The sequence below is a fragment of the Theileria annulata genome, chromosome 2 (genome assembly GCF_000003225.4).
Source record: "Theileria annulata chromosome 2, complete sequence, *** SEQUENCING IN PROGRESS ***".
NCBI lineage: Eukaryota > Apicomplexa > Aconoidasida > Piroplasmida > Theileriidae > Theileria > Theileria annulata.
This window is the reverse complement of record NC_011099.1, coordinates 1,376,448-1,389,745: the sequence shown is the minus strand read 5'-3', so window position 1 is coordinate 1,389,745 and position 13,298 is coordinate 1,376,448. Positions and strand designations below refer to the sequence as shown.

At 32.7% G+C, this 13,298-nt stretch overlaps 9 protein-coding genes across 9 annotated transcripts, besides 14 other annotated features; 2 read left to right on the top strand and 7 right to left on the bottom strand.

The window, feature by feature from the left end:
- Positions 1-94: 94 nt before the first annotated feature.
- On the bottom strand, positions 95-2,068 carry TA12345 (T-complex protein 1 epsilon subunit, putative; the record flags this gene model as incomplete). The annotated part of the gene is made up of 7 exons (XM_947338.1): positions 95-594; positions 666-894; positions 928-1,053; positions 1,119-1,259; positions 1,326-1,461; positions 1,525-1,772; positions 1,838-2,068. The coding sequence occupies 7 exons, from the start codon at positions 2,066-2,068 to the stop codon at positions 95-97; spliced, it is 1,611 nt and encodes a 536-aa protein (XP_952431.1).
- Positions 2,069-2,345: 277 nt separating this feature from the next.
- On the bottom strand, positions 2,346-3,141 carry TA12350 (vesicle trafficking protein-like 1, SEC22 homologue, putative; the record flags this gene model as incomplete). The annotated part of the gene is made up of 3 exons (XM_947337.1): positions 2,346-2,521; positions 2,551-2,697; positions 2,739-3,141. 3 exons carry the CDS (start codon positions 3,139-3,141, stop codon positions 2,346-2,348), a joined length of 726 nt encoding a protein of 241 aa, XP_952430.1.
- Positions 2,370-2,429: a sequence feature (1 probable transmembrane helix predicted for TA12350 by TMHMM2.0 at aa 215-234).
- A 213-nt stretch (positions 3,142-3,354) lies between the features above and the next one.
- On the bottom strand, positions 3,355-3,846 carry TA12355 (uncharacterized protein; the record flags this gene model as incomplete). The annotated part of the gene is made up of 5 exons (XM_947336.1): positions 3,355-3,385; positions 3,423-3,553; positions 3,585-3,635; positions 3,677-3,785; positions 3,824-3,846. The coding sequence occupies 5 exons, from the start codon at positions 3,844-3,846 to the stop codon at positions 3,355-3,357; spliced, it is 345 nt and encodes a 114-aa protein (XP_952429.1).
- A 199-nt stretch (positions 3,847-4,045) lies between these two features.
- Positions 4,046-6,389, bottom strand: TA12360 (ATP-dependent helicase, putative; the record flags this gene model as incomplete). The annotated part of the gene is made up of 9 exons (XM_947335.1): positions 4,046-4,193; positions 4,226-4,290; positions 4,323-4,559; positions 4,591-4,688; positions 4,743-4,876; positions 4,918-5,048; positions 5,088-5,194; positions 5,223-5,712; positions 5,793-6,389. The coding sequence occupies 9 exons, from the start codon at positions 6,387-6,389 to the stop codon at positions 4,046-4,048; spliced, it is 2,007 nt and encodes a 668-aa protein (XP_952428.1).
- Positions 6,390-6,465: 76 nt separating this feature from the next.
- On the bottom strand, positions 6,466-7,896 carry TA12370 (uncharacterized protein; the record flags this gene model as incomplete). The annotated part of the gene is made up of 1 exon (XM_947334.1): positions 6,466-7,896. One exon carries the CDS (start codon positions 7,894-7,896, stop codon positions 6,466-6,468), a length of 1,431 nt encoding a protein of 476 aa, XP_952427.1.
- Positions 6,493-6,561: a sequence feature (12 probable transmembrane helices predicted for TA12370 by TMHMM2.0 at aa 35-54, 100-122, 127-144, 154-176, 183-202, 217-236, 294-316, 331-350, 357-376, 380-402, 409-431 and 446-468).
- Positions 6,604-6,672: a sequence feature (12 probable transmembrane helices predicted for TA12370 by TMHMM2.0 at aa 35-54, 100-122, 127-144, 154-176, 183-202, 217-236, 294-316, 331-350, 357-376, 380-402, 409-431 and 446-468).
- Positions 6,691-6,759: a sequence feature (12 probable transmembrane helices predicted for TA12370 by TMHMM2.0 at aa 35-54, 100-122, 127-144, 154-176, 183-202, 217-236, 294-316, 331-350, 357-376, 380-402, 409-431 and 446-468).
- Positions 6,769-6,828: a sequence feature (12 probable transmembrane helices predicted for TA12370 by TMHMM2.0 at aa 35-54, 100-122, 127-144, 154-176, 183-202, 217-236, 294-316, 331-350, 357-376, 380-402, 409-431 and 446-468).
- Positions 6,847-6,906: a sequence feature (12 probable transmembrane helices predicted for TA12370 by TMHMM2.0 at aa 35-54, 100-122, 127-144, 154-176, 183-202, 217-236, 294-316, 331-350, 357-376, 380-402, 409-431 and 446-468).
- Positions 6,949-7,017: a sequence feature (12 probable transmembrane helices predicted for TA12370 by TMHMM2.0 at aa 35-54, 100-122, 127-144, 154-176, 183-202, 217-236, 294-316, 331-350, 357-376, 380-402, 409-431 and 446-468).
- Positions 7,189-7,248: a sequence feature (12 probable transmembrane helices predicted for TA12370 by TMHMM2.0 at aa 35-54, 100-122, 127-144, 154-176, 183-202, 217-236, 294-316, 331-350, 357-376, 380-402, 409-431 and 446-468).
- Positions 7,291-7,350: a sequence feature (12 probable transmembrane helices predicted for TA12370 by TMHMM2.0 at aa 35-54, 100-122, 127-144, 154-176, 183-202, 217-236, 294-316, 331-350, 357-376, 380-402, 409-431 and 446-468).
- Positions 7,369-7,437: a sequence feature (12 probable transmembrane helices predicted for TA12370 by TMHMM2.0 at aa 35-54, 100-122, 127-144, 154-176, 183-202, 217-236, 294-316, 331-350, 357-376, 380-402, 409-431 and 446-468).
- Positions 7,465-7,518: a sequence feature (12 probable transmembrane helices predicted for TA12370 by TMHMM2.0 at aa 35-54, 100-122, 127-144, 154-176, 183-202, 217-236, 294-316, 331-350, 357-376, 380-402, 409-431 and 446-468).
- Positions 7,531-7,599: a sequence feature (12 probable transmembrane helices predicted for TA12370 by TMHMM2.0 at aa 35-54, 100-122, 127-144, 154-176, 183-202, 217-236, 294-316, 331-350, 357-376, 380-402, 409-431 and 446-468).
- Positions 7,735-7,794: a sequence feature (12 probable transmembrane helices predicted for TA12370 by TMHMM2.0 at aa 35-54, 100-122, 127-144, 154-176, 183-202, 217-236, 294-316, 331-350, 357-376, 380-402, 409-431 and 446-468).
- Positions 7,735-7,896: a sequence feature (Signal anchor predicted for TA12370 by SignalP 2.0 HMM (Signal peptide probability 0.001, signal anchor probability 0.704) with cleavage site probability 0.001 between residues 54 and 55).
- Positions 7,897-8,741: 845 nt separating this feature from the next.
- On the bottom strand, positions 8,742-9,373 carry TA12375 (uncharacterized protein; the record flags this gene model as incomplete). Its single annotated transcript, XM_947333.1, has 3 exons — positions 8,742-8,944; positions 8,976-9,148; positions 9,180-9,373. 3 exons carry the CDS (start codon positions 9,371-9,373, stop codon positions 8,742-8,744), a joined length of 570 nt encoding a protein of 189 aa, XP_952426.1.
- A 210-nt stretch (positions 9,374-9,583) lies between these two features.
- On the top strand, positions 9,584-11,573 carry TA12380 (uncharacterized protein; the record flags this gene model as incomplete). The annotated part of the gene is made up of 12 exons (XM_947332.1): positions 9,584-9,735; positions 9,765-9,915; positions 9,945-10,001; positions 10,031-10,124; positions 10,178-10,285; positions 10,314-10,424; positions 10,461-10,542; positions 10,578-10,938; positions 10,968-11,035; positions 11,067-11,187; positions 11,216-11,341; positions 11,373-11,573. 12 exons carry the CDS (start codon positions 9,584-9,586, stop codon positions 11,571-11,573), a joined length of 1,632 nt encoding a protein of 543 aa, XP_952425.1.
- Positions 11,574-11,644: 71 nt separating this feature from the next.
- TA12385 (uncharacterized protein) lies at positions 11,645-12,290 on the bottom strand (the record flags this gene model as incomplete). The annotated part of the gene is made up of 3 exons (XM_947331.1): positions 11,645-11,899; positions 11,929-12,076; positions 12,109-12,290. The coding sequence occupies 3 exons, from the start codon at positions 12,288-12,290 to the stop codon at positions 11,645-11,647; spliced, it is 585 nt and encodes a 194-aa protein (XP_952424.1).
- A 495-nt stretch (positions 12,291-12,785) lies between these two features.
- Positions 12,786-13,291, top strand: TA12390 (40S ribosomal protein S11, putative; the record flags this gene model as incomplete). Its single annotated transcript, XM_947330.1, has 2 exons — positions 12,786-12,806; positions 12,842-13,291. 2 exons carry the CDS (start codon positions 12,786-12,788, stop codon positions 13,289-13,291), a joined length of 471 nt encoding a protein of 156 aa, XP_952423.1.
- Positions 13,292-13,298: the final 7 nt, after the last annotated feature.

The following is a 13,298-nucleotide window of genomic DNA, read 5'->3' as shown; positions in this document are numbered from 1 at the left end:
TTGGATTTTACTCTAGGTGTAATATACACATATCAATATACAGTATATATAAGTCGGGTATATACACACTGATTATGAATACAATATTACATTATCAATTGTTGAATTCTGTTGGAGTAATTACATCATCAATTTTAAGTATCATTTTGACAACTTGGGTTGCGAGAGAAAGTTGCTGCACTTTCGAGTGGAGTGACTCGAAGATGCCAAACTTTGAAAGGTCATCGATTTCCAGATTAATGCAGTCAATTCCAATAAACGGGTTATTTTCCTTAATTTGTCTAGCTTTTGCCTTTGTTACATAATCAAAGGAGTTGAGTCCAGAATTATCTGCTAACGCAAGTGGAATTGACAAGAGAGCCTCTGCGAAACCATTCACGGAGTACTGTTCGAGCTTATCGAAATTTGCAGCAGCCTTTTCAACTGCAATTGAGCATGCAATTTCTGGGGCTCCTCCTCCTGGGACTACTCTTGAATCTCTTATCAAGTTCCTCACGCAGCATATTGCGTCATGGATCGACCTTTCAGTCTCACAAACAGTCATCTGATTACCACCTCTGATTAGCACTGTAACTGCTCTGCTATTTGGGCAACCTAACAATCCATAAAAACATGAATATACAACCCAACCAATAAAATATCAACTAAATATCTATTATAAATACCTTCGATAACCACCACTTCGGAGTGATCTGTTCCAGTAGCAATTTCTCTAACGAGTTTGGCTGTTCCTAGTTTTTCTGGGGTTAAGTCTTCGAACCTTGCAACTATTTGTCCTCCTGTGGCTATTGCTATGAGTTCCATTTCAACTCCTCCTACCCAACGAACTGCTGGGATTCCTCTCTGCATCAAGAGATGGTTTGCTTCATCATCAAAGCCCCATTGGCATATTACCTAAGTTATGATTATCAATACTCATCAACATACAAAATTAGCTCCAGATTTCTCTACTCGATCAACCATGTCCAAGAAGTAATTTCGTTCACATTCCTGCAATTTTTCGTAACTTTCAACATCTTTTATTTCAATTTTGTTCTTGGTTTTCGGTTTCGGCTAAAAATTTATTTATTATTATGGTTTGTGAAATTTTATATAAATTGTTGGTATAAAGTTCTTACTGGTTCAAATGGGCATGTTAGAATTGCAATTTTGGCATCTCGCGTAGTCTTTCTCATTTGAGAATGACTTAAATCTTTATTCAAAACAATTCCCTGAATCAATTCAGTCTGCTCTAATCTTCCTCCAGCCTTGCTCTCAATCTATTTAATAATTATATGGAATTTATAATATATAAATCAACTTCCTCATAACTATAAATAAATCACCTTTATTAGTTCTAAATTAACATCCTTTCTTTCTGTATCTGCAACTGCCATTACTGCTCTCACTGCAATGTCAGCCAAATGTGACTGGCAGCTTGAAACCACCTTTGATCCGAGTGATGTGAACGCCGCTTGTTTTCTATACATTTGAATATCACTCTATCAATACAACTAACTAAACTAGTTTATAATAGAGTCTTACAGAATCTGATAATTGTCGGAGAATATATCTTGTTTAATAGCAATTTTTTTGAGTGTGTCGATTGCAATTGAGCATGCTTGTTCGTAACCGTCAGCAATATGTAGAGGGTGGAGTCCACGATCCAGGAACTTTAAGGCTTTATCTAGAAGTGCTCCTGCTAGAATTACAACTCCTGTTGTACCGTCACCGACTTCTTCATCTTGGCTTTTTGATAAATCAACCAGTAGCTTTGCACATTGGTGTTGAATCTATGTTTAATTTGTAATTTATGTCAAACATTGTACAATTACATAATTTACTACATTAAACTTACTTCCATTTTCTGCAAAACGGTAGCTCCATCGTTCGTGATTGTAACTTGGCCGTCTGGTCCAACTATTATTTTATCCATGCCTTTTGGTCCAAGTGACGTTGTGAGTGTATCTGATACACCTCTTGCTGCCAAAATATTTGACTTGTGTGCTTCGAGTCCTGTTATTCTTTTCTTTTCTTGTTCTCTAACGATGACGAATGGTTTTCCAAACTCATCGACCGCAACGTTCATTTTCTGCACTTTAGGAAATATTAGGGAAGGTATGGTAAACTTACTTTTAAATAGAAAATTATGATATATACTTGTATAAAAATAAAATTTGTTAAAATTAATAAGGATTTTACAAATCAAATAATATAATTATTATTAAAGTTAATGGTAGGAGACATTATATGTGGTACAAGTCAGTATGAGAAATTATAAAAAATTTACAAAAAACATTAATTTTTTTAATTAATTTAAAAATTTAAATTTATTATTATTTTTACATAAAATTTGATATGAGTTGTTATTCGATTTTTTTATTGGACTTGAAAAGTACAAAATATAAAAATAATACAATAATCAAGATTCCTATTGCCATCATTGAGAATTTCCTTATTAAATAATTACGGTTTAATTTTTTCGATGAAAGTCTAAATTTTAGTGTTTGTTGCTTGAGTCCGTCAGCCATTCTTCCGATATCTATAAAGGTGTGTTGAAAAAATTCTAACCTTCCAGGTTTTCTCCTCTCGACAATATTTCGTCAATATTCTTCTTCATAATATTAGTTACTTCGTTTAGGCTATCGTTGATCATATTGAGTGACTTTAGTGAATTTGGACTATTTAATTCATTCTTTATTTTATATATCACTCTATCTACAAATTAATTTTTAATTATAGAATATTTTATAACATACCGAATCCTATAAAATGGTATGGCTTTTTGACTGATGCTACTGCTGATGTGACACTGGTGTGTTGATTTCCAAATTGGTTTAAAACTTCCTCAGTAAACGCCTTACAAATCTGTGCGAGAAAGAGAAATAGTATTTTCTTAGGGTGGTTTGATGGAGCTATGCACATGTAACAAATTCCGTCTTCTACTATGTAATGGTATGACATGTCCCCTTCTATTACTGAACATTTCGAATCCGTTGAACCTACTCTTCTACAGATCATGCGAGAGTTCATTTTTATTGTCTGAAAATCAACTTTCTTGGTGTTTTGATTATTAACTGAGGTATCAAAATTACGATCATTCCAAATCTCAACCAGGGGCAGCCCATCTGACGATCGGCACAAAACAACTATATCTGCCATAATTAATATTACAAAAAACTTATCATTTTATTAAATTTAATAGTACAACTAATTTTTCAAAATTATAAAACCTGACTAATCACACATACTACTAACATTTAAACACAAGATTTTATTAACATTTCTTTACAAAATAACATTTTTCTACATGAATTAAAATAAAAAACAGTTTTATTAATATCAAATTAATGGTATTTTAATAGCTAGAAAATGCTATTCATCACATGAGAGTTTCCCTTCCTCCCTAATTAAATTTAAAAACTGTTAATTAGAACACGAACTTTAATGCTTTTATTGTTTTAAATTCGTCATAATGTTTTTTACGTTGTTCTTCGAACATTTTCTTCTTATCGTCATCGTTTTTTATCTCCATCAGTCTACTTGCCACCTGTTCGTTAACAGACTTTTGTACCTATACGATTATCTAAATTCTATCAAATTACTTCTTTAAAATACTCCGACCTGAGACTGAAATCTTCCTCTGATCCAGAATCCTATAATATATATTTATGTGATGAATTTATCATTGACTTACCCAGGTGTCGTAGTTGAATGGAGTTGAAACTTCAGTTATTTTCATCCTCGTCCCCCGCTCATTGTTCTGTTCACTAATACTTTTTTCATCCCAACTAATACTTTTGTTCCTATCAAACAATGATTAATTGTTTAACTATTAACATACTTGCGATTAAAATCCTTCTTCATTTTTATGTATATCACATTTTATGATACAACTGTATAATCAAAAATCAATATTTAATTAAAACATATTAAAATAAAGTAAACTTAAAATTATAAAAAATGTATTGTAATATAAGTAGTTTTATGTTTCCAAATACCACACACTGTTATAGACAAAAAGAGATATATTATAGATTTATATTAAAAATTATGAATTCCACATTTAGGTACATAATTCTATACTGTTTTGTTTTACAGAGTTTGGTTTAAAGAAATTTGGTACATATGTAGATAACCACTGGTCAGAAATTTCCGTTACATTTTGAATATAATTTTTCTTTGTTAATATACAATCGTTGAAAACAACATATCTAACAAATTTCGTTATATATATAAATGTTACCCTGGAAATGTAGGTCTATTGAACATTACCGATGATGGATGTATATATACACACTGATTATTGACCTGTTGAAACGATTAATTTTATTTGATCATACCAATGTGTTGTAAGATTTTGATTCAGGGCAAAATTTAGCTGAATTGGTCCAGTTTCCCTTTGTTAAACACTTTCTGACCTGATCCCAGCTCGACGAATCGGTCAATCTCGATATGTTTTTTACTCCGAATTGTTCAGAGGTTATTAGTGATACAAGTTGATTTCGAATATCCTTTGCTCTAGTAAACGCGTGATTATTTACAGCAAATTGTTTACAAAATATTTCTCGAGAATTTGCCTGTAGATTATTATTAATGATTTATCCTTACGTTTTCCCAAAGGTTATATATGTTCAGGAGTGTTAGGTGGTCTCCGTACTTATTATACAAGTTTGATCTTAGCTTAACTCCCTCAGGATTAAACTTTTCTACAACCAGTTTACATTACATAAAAATATGAGTAAATTATTTATATTTCGAACCTGTATCGAAAAGTGCAATTTCTGATGACAGAATGGAGACGATTGTCAAAATTTCAGAAGTACAGGAGAACTCAAATGATGTGATTAATAGTTTAGAATGTATTGGCAACAGCGGTATTTGTGCCATCATCTTCCTATATAGCAATGAATCAAACAATTGAAAAAATTGAGTTACCCTGGTTCTGTTAAATTCCCCTCAGAATCCAGTGCTCCAAGTCTGTATAAGTTCAAGGCAGATGATAGTATTGATCCTTTATCGGGAGGGTCAATGAACGGGAACTCGAAAATGTCCTTAATTCCAACCATCTAACCACATGTGATCGAAAGATTAAGGATTAAACTAACTTTAAGTTGTAAAAAAACAAATGAGAAGTCGATAAGATGTATTTCAGGGGTGGTGTTTTGAGGCATTTTTTCGTAAGAATCAAGTGTATAAAGACGGTATATCTCACCTAAACGGTTTAATGATTAGTTTCAAACCTGGACATTCTCTTCCAGCCCTTCCAGCTCTCTGCTTAGCTGATGACTTTGATGTTACGTTAACTGTTAGCGATTCAAAGTTATTCTTTGGGTTATACTTTCTCTGTTTAACAAGGCCAGTGTCAATTACGTATTTGATTCCCGGAATTGTGAGCGATGTTTCTGCGATATTTGTTGCCAAAACCACCTTTCTGGACTTTGGCGGGGTGGTTTTGAATACTAAATTTTGCCTTTCTAATGATAGTGCCGAGTATAGTGGGCATATCTCCAGTGACTTCCAGCCACTCATTTTATACTTCAAGTCTCCTAGCTTTACATACACGTTGCTAATTTTTTTATAGTCTATTGATTCCATTGTATTATGTAAATGTCTGGTCTTTTCCTTCAAAAGACGCTCTAGTATTTCTATATCTTCTTGGCCTGGCAAGAAGACCAGTATATCACCTGTTTCGGTCGAGAAATTTATTTGGAGAACTGATATCATTGCAGCCTAATCATCAATTATACAACTATATAATGCATAGAATATTATATATAATAATATACATCTGTAATATAATTTATAAATACCTCGAGATAATCTTCAAAGGGTGCTGGTGGGTAGTATATATCAACAGGGAACAACCTCCCGGGGACATTAATTGTAACTGAGTTTGGAAAAAAATCATTGAACACATTGGAATCTAGCGTTGCGGACATTACGATAAGCTTCAGATCAGTCCTTTTTGCAAGTGCTAGTTTAATAATTCCGAGAAGTATATCTGACCTTATTGAGCGTTCGTGTACCTCGTCCACTATTACTACGGAATATTTTGATAGAAGTGGGTCAGAAATGGATTCCCTCATTAATATTCCATCTGTTACATACTTAATTCTGGTTGATTCAGTTGATTTGTTTAGGAATCTCACGTTGAATCCAACTGTGGTACCGAGTTCTGTATTTGTAAGTTTCGCTACATATTTTGCGAGTGAAATTGCTGCAACTCTTCTCGGTTGTGTAACTACTAATTTTTGTTTTGGGTTTGTAAAACTGGTGTAGATCCATATTGGCACTGATGTTGATTTTCCACTGCCTGTTGTTCCCACCAATATCAAACATTGTTTTTCTTTTAATTTTTCAAAAATTAAGTCCTTTACCAAGTTAATTGGTAAGGATTCTGGAATCATGTTACTAATAATTGTTCTAAACCACCACACACATAAATTATACTTATCACATATTTATTAATCATCTTCTAAAATATTATTCGATTTTATTCACCTTTAACTTCCAGCCGTGCAAAAACACGAGAACTGCCGTCTTTACTCCCACCAAACCTATCATGAACACTATGATGTTCTCCATTTTACAGCCATTTGTGAGCAACTTGTCGTAAATCTTTGGAGAACTGATCATGACTATTCCTGCTATCAAGTTCAGTAGTCCCATAAGCAATGTGCTTATTGACGAGTCGAATGTTTCGACAACAAAGAGCCAGACTTGTCCGTTTAAATGTGATGTGAAGATTGAATAGAGGATGATTGAAATGATCGTTGTACACTTATGGCCGAATGCTATCGTGATATAGGACATCAGGAGGAAGATTGTTTCGAACCACATTATGTACATTGATCCCATTTTATCCAGGAAGTATGCCAAACCGAGACACACTGTAACTGATGCTCCCATTCCTATTGCCAGATAATTTCTTTCTTGCTCTGTCATCATTCTGTTTGAGATTGTCATGTAAAATGAGGCTGTGATCATTACGATCATGAAGATGATGTTGAGCATGAGGAAGTGTACTGAGAAAATGGATTTCTTCAAAACTCCAACCTTATCAAGTTCAATATCGAACAATGACAAAATGAACTCTTTTTTGGATTTTTTTCTTTTTTCTGTCTTTTTATTTTCACCATTATTTGTTTCCACATTTATTGCGTTTAATGCTTCGTCCAGTTCACTCTGCTTATAAAACCTTTTAGGTGGGAAAAATACACATGCTATGATGAAGACGCCTACGCACAATATCGGCAGTGGCAACATATTTACTGATAGTGATATATTTGTTTTGAACATGACGTGCTTCATCAAAATCGGGACGAACATACCTACTGAAATCGATGCTCCCAACAGTGATGTGATTAACAGCTCACGGCCTGGGTACAGTACTGTTGCGTTGAAGCATGGCAATACTAAGAAATCAATTCCAAAGCCCACAAAGATGGATCCTGGTACATATAATCTGAAGGCTTCACTTGAGAAACTGATCAGCAGCATTCCTATGAACATACATGCTGTTCCTATCATTGCCGTCAGTTTCGCTCCAATTACTATGTTACATGAACCTGCAACTATCGATCCAAAGAATGTTGAAGCCATTAAATATGAAAAGATGTTATTGATTCCCATCGTTTGTTGTTCACATGCTGCTCTTACAACTTGTTCTACTGATGCTTTGGCTATTTCCTCATCTGTACATAGCCATAAATATGCTCCGCTCTTCACGAACATGTCAAAGAATGACGGGAACGCCCACATGAATCTTCCAAACAGGAATAGCGAGAACGTCGTTAAGAACAGGAAGTAGTACCGGTTTGCTCCGTAGACTTTACATTGTGTTCTCGCATCCCTAGCATCATCGTTTTTAACAAACTCCTCTATAGGGTGCCTAAATCTAAACTGAAACGTCATTTTTTACAAGTATTTTTAAAATATTATGGTATTTTTTGGTTTTATTTTTGTTTTCTTTAAAGTTTTTTTTCAAATTATTAAAATGTGTTTATTGATTTTTATAAAATATTATTTCTTTTTTTAAAAAAATTAATTAATTTATCTTTAAACTTCGTTATTATTTTTAAAACTTCGTTATATTTAAAATTTTAGTTAATCTTTATAACTTCGCTAGTCTCTAAAACTTCGTTAATCTTTAAAATTTTCTTTATTATATTCAAAAACTTCGTTATTATACTTTTTTAAAACATTCAATATCAAATTTGAATATTTTCTTGACTGAATTATTATTTTAAAATTATACTCCAAATCCGGTAAGAAGACTGCGTTTATTGATATTTTACAGTGGAATCCAAAAATATTTTAGTATATCTTTTATGTAAATTTAAAAATAATGATATTAGAGTATTTTTAAAATTAAAATTATGTATTTCTGGATGTATATTTTACAGATATAGTAGAGGAGTTACTCTTTTAAAATTGATCTGAAGAAGGTTGTAATTTTTATAAAAAATAAAATAGAAATGATTTAAACAATTACTATTTTACAACTTACTTAAAATGTGTAGATGTAATCTTTTTATATAGATCCCTTATTTTTTGCTCTGGGGTATATACACCATCTAATAAGATGCTATTTCTAGATTCAGTTGTGTCTAACTGATATTATTTTTTAATTCCAAGCCCATCAAAACACAAATTTAAAATAATCTTTTATGATGGAATTATATATGGGATGTGTAAAAAATAACTCTAAATTCCTGATATTATTTAGGAACCTGCCCTATGAGCACTCATGATCTATCTCACCAACAATACTTATCTCTCCCTAATTTTACCCTTTCATTAAGACGCTCTTCCTGTGTTAGATTACCTTTAATAGTCTTGGTAACGTTTTTGTAAGACCACATACCAGACTTCTCCCTAACTGATATAGTGGTGGTCTTATTCTTATCACGAAAACTCTCATTTTTCACTCCATCCATGTCAACTTTAACCTCCTCTTTTCCTAATAAATAAGATTAAATTAAGAAACGAACTTATGTTATAGGGAATTGTAGTTATTAAATCCACACTAAATGGCTCATCAATTGATAGTGTTCTATTACTTAAAATACATGTTATGATCCTTTCTTCAGTGGCATGAGTTAATGGGTGTTCAATGATGATTCTGTCGTTAACTGAAGCCTCTTCAACAAACTTTGTTTCGAACCTAAAAATATTCATTATAAACTAAATCGTACCCTTGAACAGTATTTGAGGAAGATACTATCCTTCCAGTGCCAATAATTTCATTAACCTTTTTATTTTCATTATTTTCATCTTTTGATTCATCCACTTCAAGGGATTCCTTTTTCCTTTTTTTAGAAAGTTTCGAGATTCCTTTGAGCTTAATCTTACCAGAAACCTTCCTATTATATAAGTCTGAACTAGTCATTATTTATAAAAAACTATTTTATCATTTTAAATAAAAATTTTAAAAAACAGTATAAATTAAAATATACTTTTACCCATATATAGTAATGTCATTAAATAGTATATTTTGTCATGTTTGTAGTTCTTATAAAGATATAAAATGTTTAATGACTATTAAAATTTGTAATTTATTTTAATAAAACAATGTTTTTGTGTAAAATTGCATAAATTCATGGCAAACATTGCTTCGAAAGGATATTATATCACAGGAATAAATAATGTTAACGTACGTCTATATCCGCAGGTACTTGGCATTTACAAAATACACGAACATAACCTTTGCAACGCACTGAGAGACTTTGGGCTAATTATCAAGTCTGATAGGTTAGTTAACTCTACACATTCACAATTAGTCGGCGTATTCTCCTCAACTATAGCTATGATTTTTTGAGATTTTTACACCTCATGAGACCTAGCGAAGTCTGTATGATCGCCCATGGTTACTCACTACTCAAACTCGATGATAGAAATTGGTGGAACTCATTCACTTCAATTTCATCCCAGGTACCCCAATTGTTTAAAATAATATGCAGTCGCTTTATGACATTGACGGGAAGGAAATCGCAGGTCTGCTGTACAGCCTATCAAGGGTAATTATTATGGAAATCAATAGTTTTAGATATATTCACAAAAAACCAATTTAATTGAAAGATTAATTGACGAGTCAAAGTCATGGATAAACCTGGCATCGCCAATCTCACTATCACTGTTAGGTATCTCAACTCACTACTAAATAAATGATAAATGTAATTATATATACGTTTAGTTAAGGTTGTGACTCACTTCAAGTGCGGCTCTGAGATAATGAAGATGCTAAATTTGAGATCATTACAACTAATTGATGAGTTGATGATTGTAGATATTGTTTTTTTTCGTAAGTTTATAGTTTTAAAACTTTATAGTGACATCGAACGTTGAATCGAAAACCCACGACATTAATTTCTTTCGACAAATGTGTCTAAGAATCATAGAATTAATTGACCAGGTCGAATTACATCAATTAAGAGCAATAGGTAACATTTCCCATTAAACAATATATAAATTATTAGCTGCTTCAATAAGCATGGGTGGATTTAAATCACATATAATGTTCAACGTTTTGACAATTAGATTATCGCAAATTGCAACTAGGTTTGTAAATTAATGAAATAAAGTAAATTTCGTAGTAAAAACCTTACAGAGAGTGATGTCATATCAATACTTTTGGCATTCACCACTCAGAAGTTCCTTGCCCACAATGACCTTGGCATCGACTCTAAAACTTATAAGAAATTTCTTAAAGAAAACCCAACTTCAACCACTGAAATCTTCAAGTTCCCCTTACCAGAATTCGGGCCTGTAATGGCAGACTCACTTTACAGAAATAAGGATAGAATTACATCGAACGGAATGCCCATAGTTTTTAGAGCAATTTCCATACTTGGAATACCTATAGAAGATGATTTTTTTAATCAACTAGTGACTAGAACCTGTAATTATATAGATCAAGATTTATACAAGGGGTTGAAGCTTTCAAATCTTGTAGTGGTAGGTTACTGCTAAATCAACGTTTTCAGACCTTTGTGAAGTTCAAAAGAGACAACTCAGACTTCTGGAAGTCAATTCATGGGACTTTAACTAGACAGTAATTACCACTGTGTTTATAATTAATTTAGGAATGACTTGCAGTTAACTGGAGATCTAATTTCCAAGATGATAAACACAATTTCAACCATAGAACGAGGGAGTTTGTCAGACAGTAAATATTTGGACATGGTCAGAAACACTCTTATCAAGGTATTTTATAAACCAATATATTGATTAGAATTGTGAAAGTTATGCTTGTTCCATGAGTGCTAAATCTCTTTTGGCCCTAACCAGACACTTTTCACTCTCAAATCAAACTGAGATGCTCTGTTCAGATGAATTCATGGACGCCATTATAAGCAAGGTATCCAATAGTTTATCTAATTGTTCATTAGATTAACGATTTTTCACTTTCAGATTTGACAAGAATCCTGAAAAGTTATACTAGTTTAGACAAATCTAATCTTAATCAAGCCAAAATTGACATTATGGCTAGTAAATTTGAGGAAAGGATTAATACGGAAAAAGCCTCTAACAACTTGGAATTAAACAATCTGGTTCAAATTTTAAGGTCAAAACCAGAAAATTGTCCTTAAACATATTTTAAATATTAATTTATTAAAATTAAAAAATCAATAAGATATTATAGAGTACTGATGAATAAAATTTAGAGATTGTTTAATGAATCATTGAGAAACGGGTGACAAAAAATCTGCTTTAGATAATTCTGGTCCCAACCCTTGGGGAAAATCGACTCATCTCCCCAACGACCATTGCCTTTTACTGCTTCACAGCAAAGGTTGAGTGACTTCGAAGAGTATTTTGGTAGTGTTTTAAGCCGATATGGCGATTTCGAAGCTGATAATCTCTTAAACCATGATAAAGCATTCATTTGGCTACTGAAAGTAGGCTTCCATAAGCCCTATAAAGATAAAATAAAATGTTTAGTACCTGGATTGATCTGTTTGTGGTCCAAACTCCAGATTGTCCATGTTTCATATATTCCATTCTTCCAGAAGAGTTGCGATGGAATTGGAGAATCTCGTCAATATGTCTTGCCTCGAGGTCCTTGAGGCTTATTTCATACTTTGACCCATCTCTATAACTAAAAAATGGTAATTTAAGACAAACCTAAATGTTGCTAGTGGGAGTTCATATTGTTCATGGTTTACAGAAATATCGATTTGAGGGTTCTTGATCTGAAACACATGTAGAAGGTTCCTCAGGTAATATCTTAAGCCTCTACTGCTGTGTCCAGTCTCACTATACCTCAAAACAATGCTCTTAAGTTGCCAAATACCATTTGTTGACATACTACAAAAGAATCATCATGGATGAATAAAATTTGATAGAAAAAACGAAAAATTATAAAAAATTTTGAATATATAAAAAGTTTACAAAAAAATCAAGATTCAATGATATACATAATGTGTATAATTAAAGTTATAAAAAATATGTTTAAATACACATTAATATGTAGGTGGATGTAGGTGAAGGTATAATGAACTAAGAAATAGACTGGACCAAATCATCCAAAATAATTAGGTCTAAATTTAATATATGTGAAAAATTAAATGTGTATTTAAACAGCCTTTTATTCATTTCATTCCCCATCTTTGGCCTAAAATGCTACCCCACCATTATTGAACAGGATTCCTAGGATATCTTTTATTTAACTCTTTTCCCCTATACGGTCTTGATTTATTTTAAGTAGAAATTGGATGCTAAAATAATTACCATAGTTAACGCCGATTGCTGGAGACACCAAACACCACAATAACCTAAATATCGTAATAGGATTTATAAATATGGACAGAGCTGATGTTCAGGTAATTTTTTCCATTTCTAACAATCATTTACTTAGGTACATAAAGCCTTCCAAAAACAGGCGAACGTGAGTATTAAGAAACTCCAGAAACTGGGACATAAAGCCAGATACTGGAAAGATGTTGGTATGGGTTTTGTAACACCAAAGGAGGCAAAAGAAGGCCACTATGTGGATAAGAAGTGCCCATTTACAGGAAACGTCTCCATCAGGGGAAGAGTTTTAAAGGGCATGGTGATCTCACACAAGATGAAGAACACTTTGGTCATGAGGGTCAACTACCTACAGTATGTTCCAAAGTACAATAGGTTTGAGAAGAGACACAAGAACGTTCCTTGCCACGTCTCACCCTGTTTCACAGTGTCAGCCGGTGATATAGTAACTGTTGGCCAGTGTAGACCACTTTCAAAAACCGTGAGGTTTAATGTTCTAAAGGTCGAGAAAAATGAAATCTTCGGCAACCCTCGCAAACAGTTCAGACTCTTCTAATTAATTT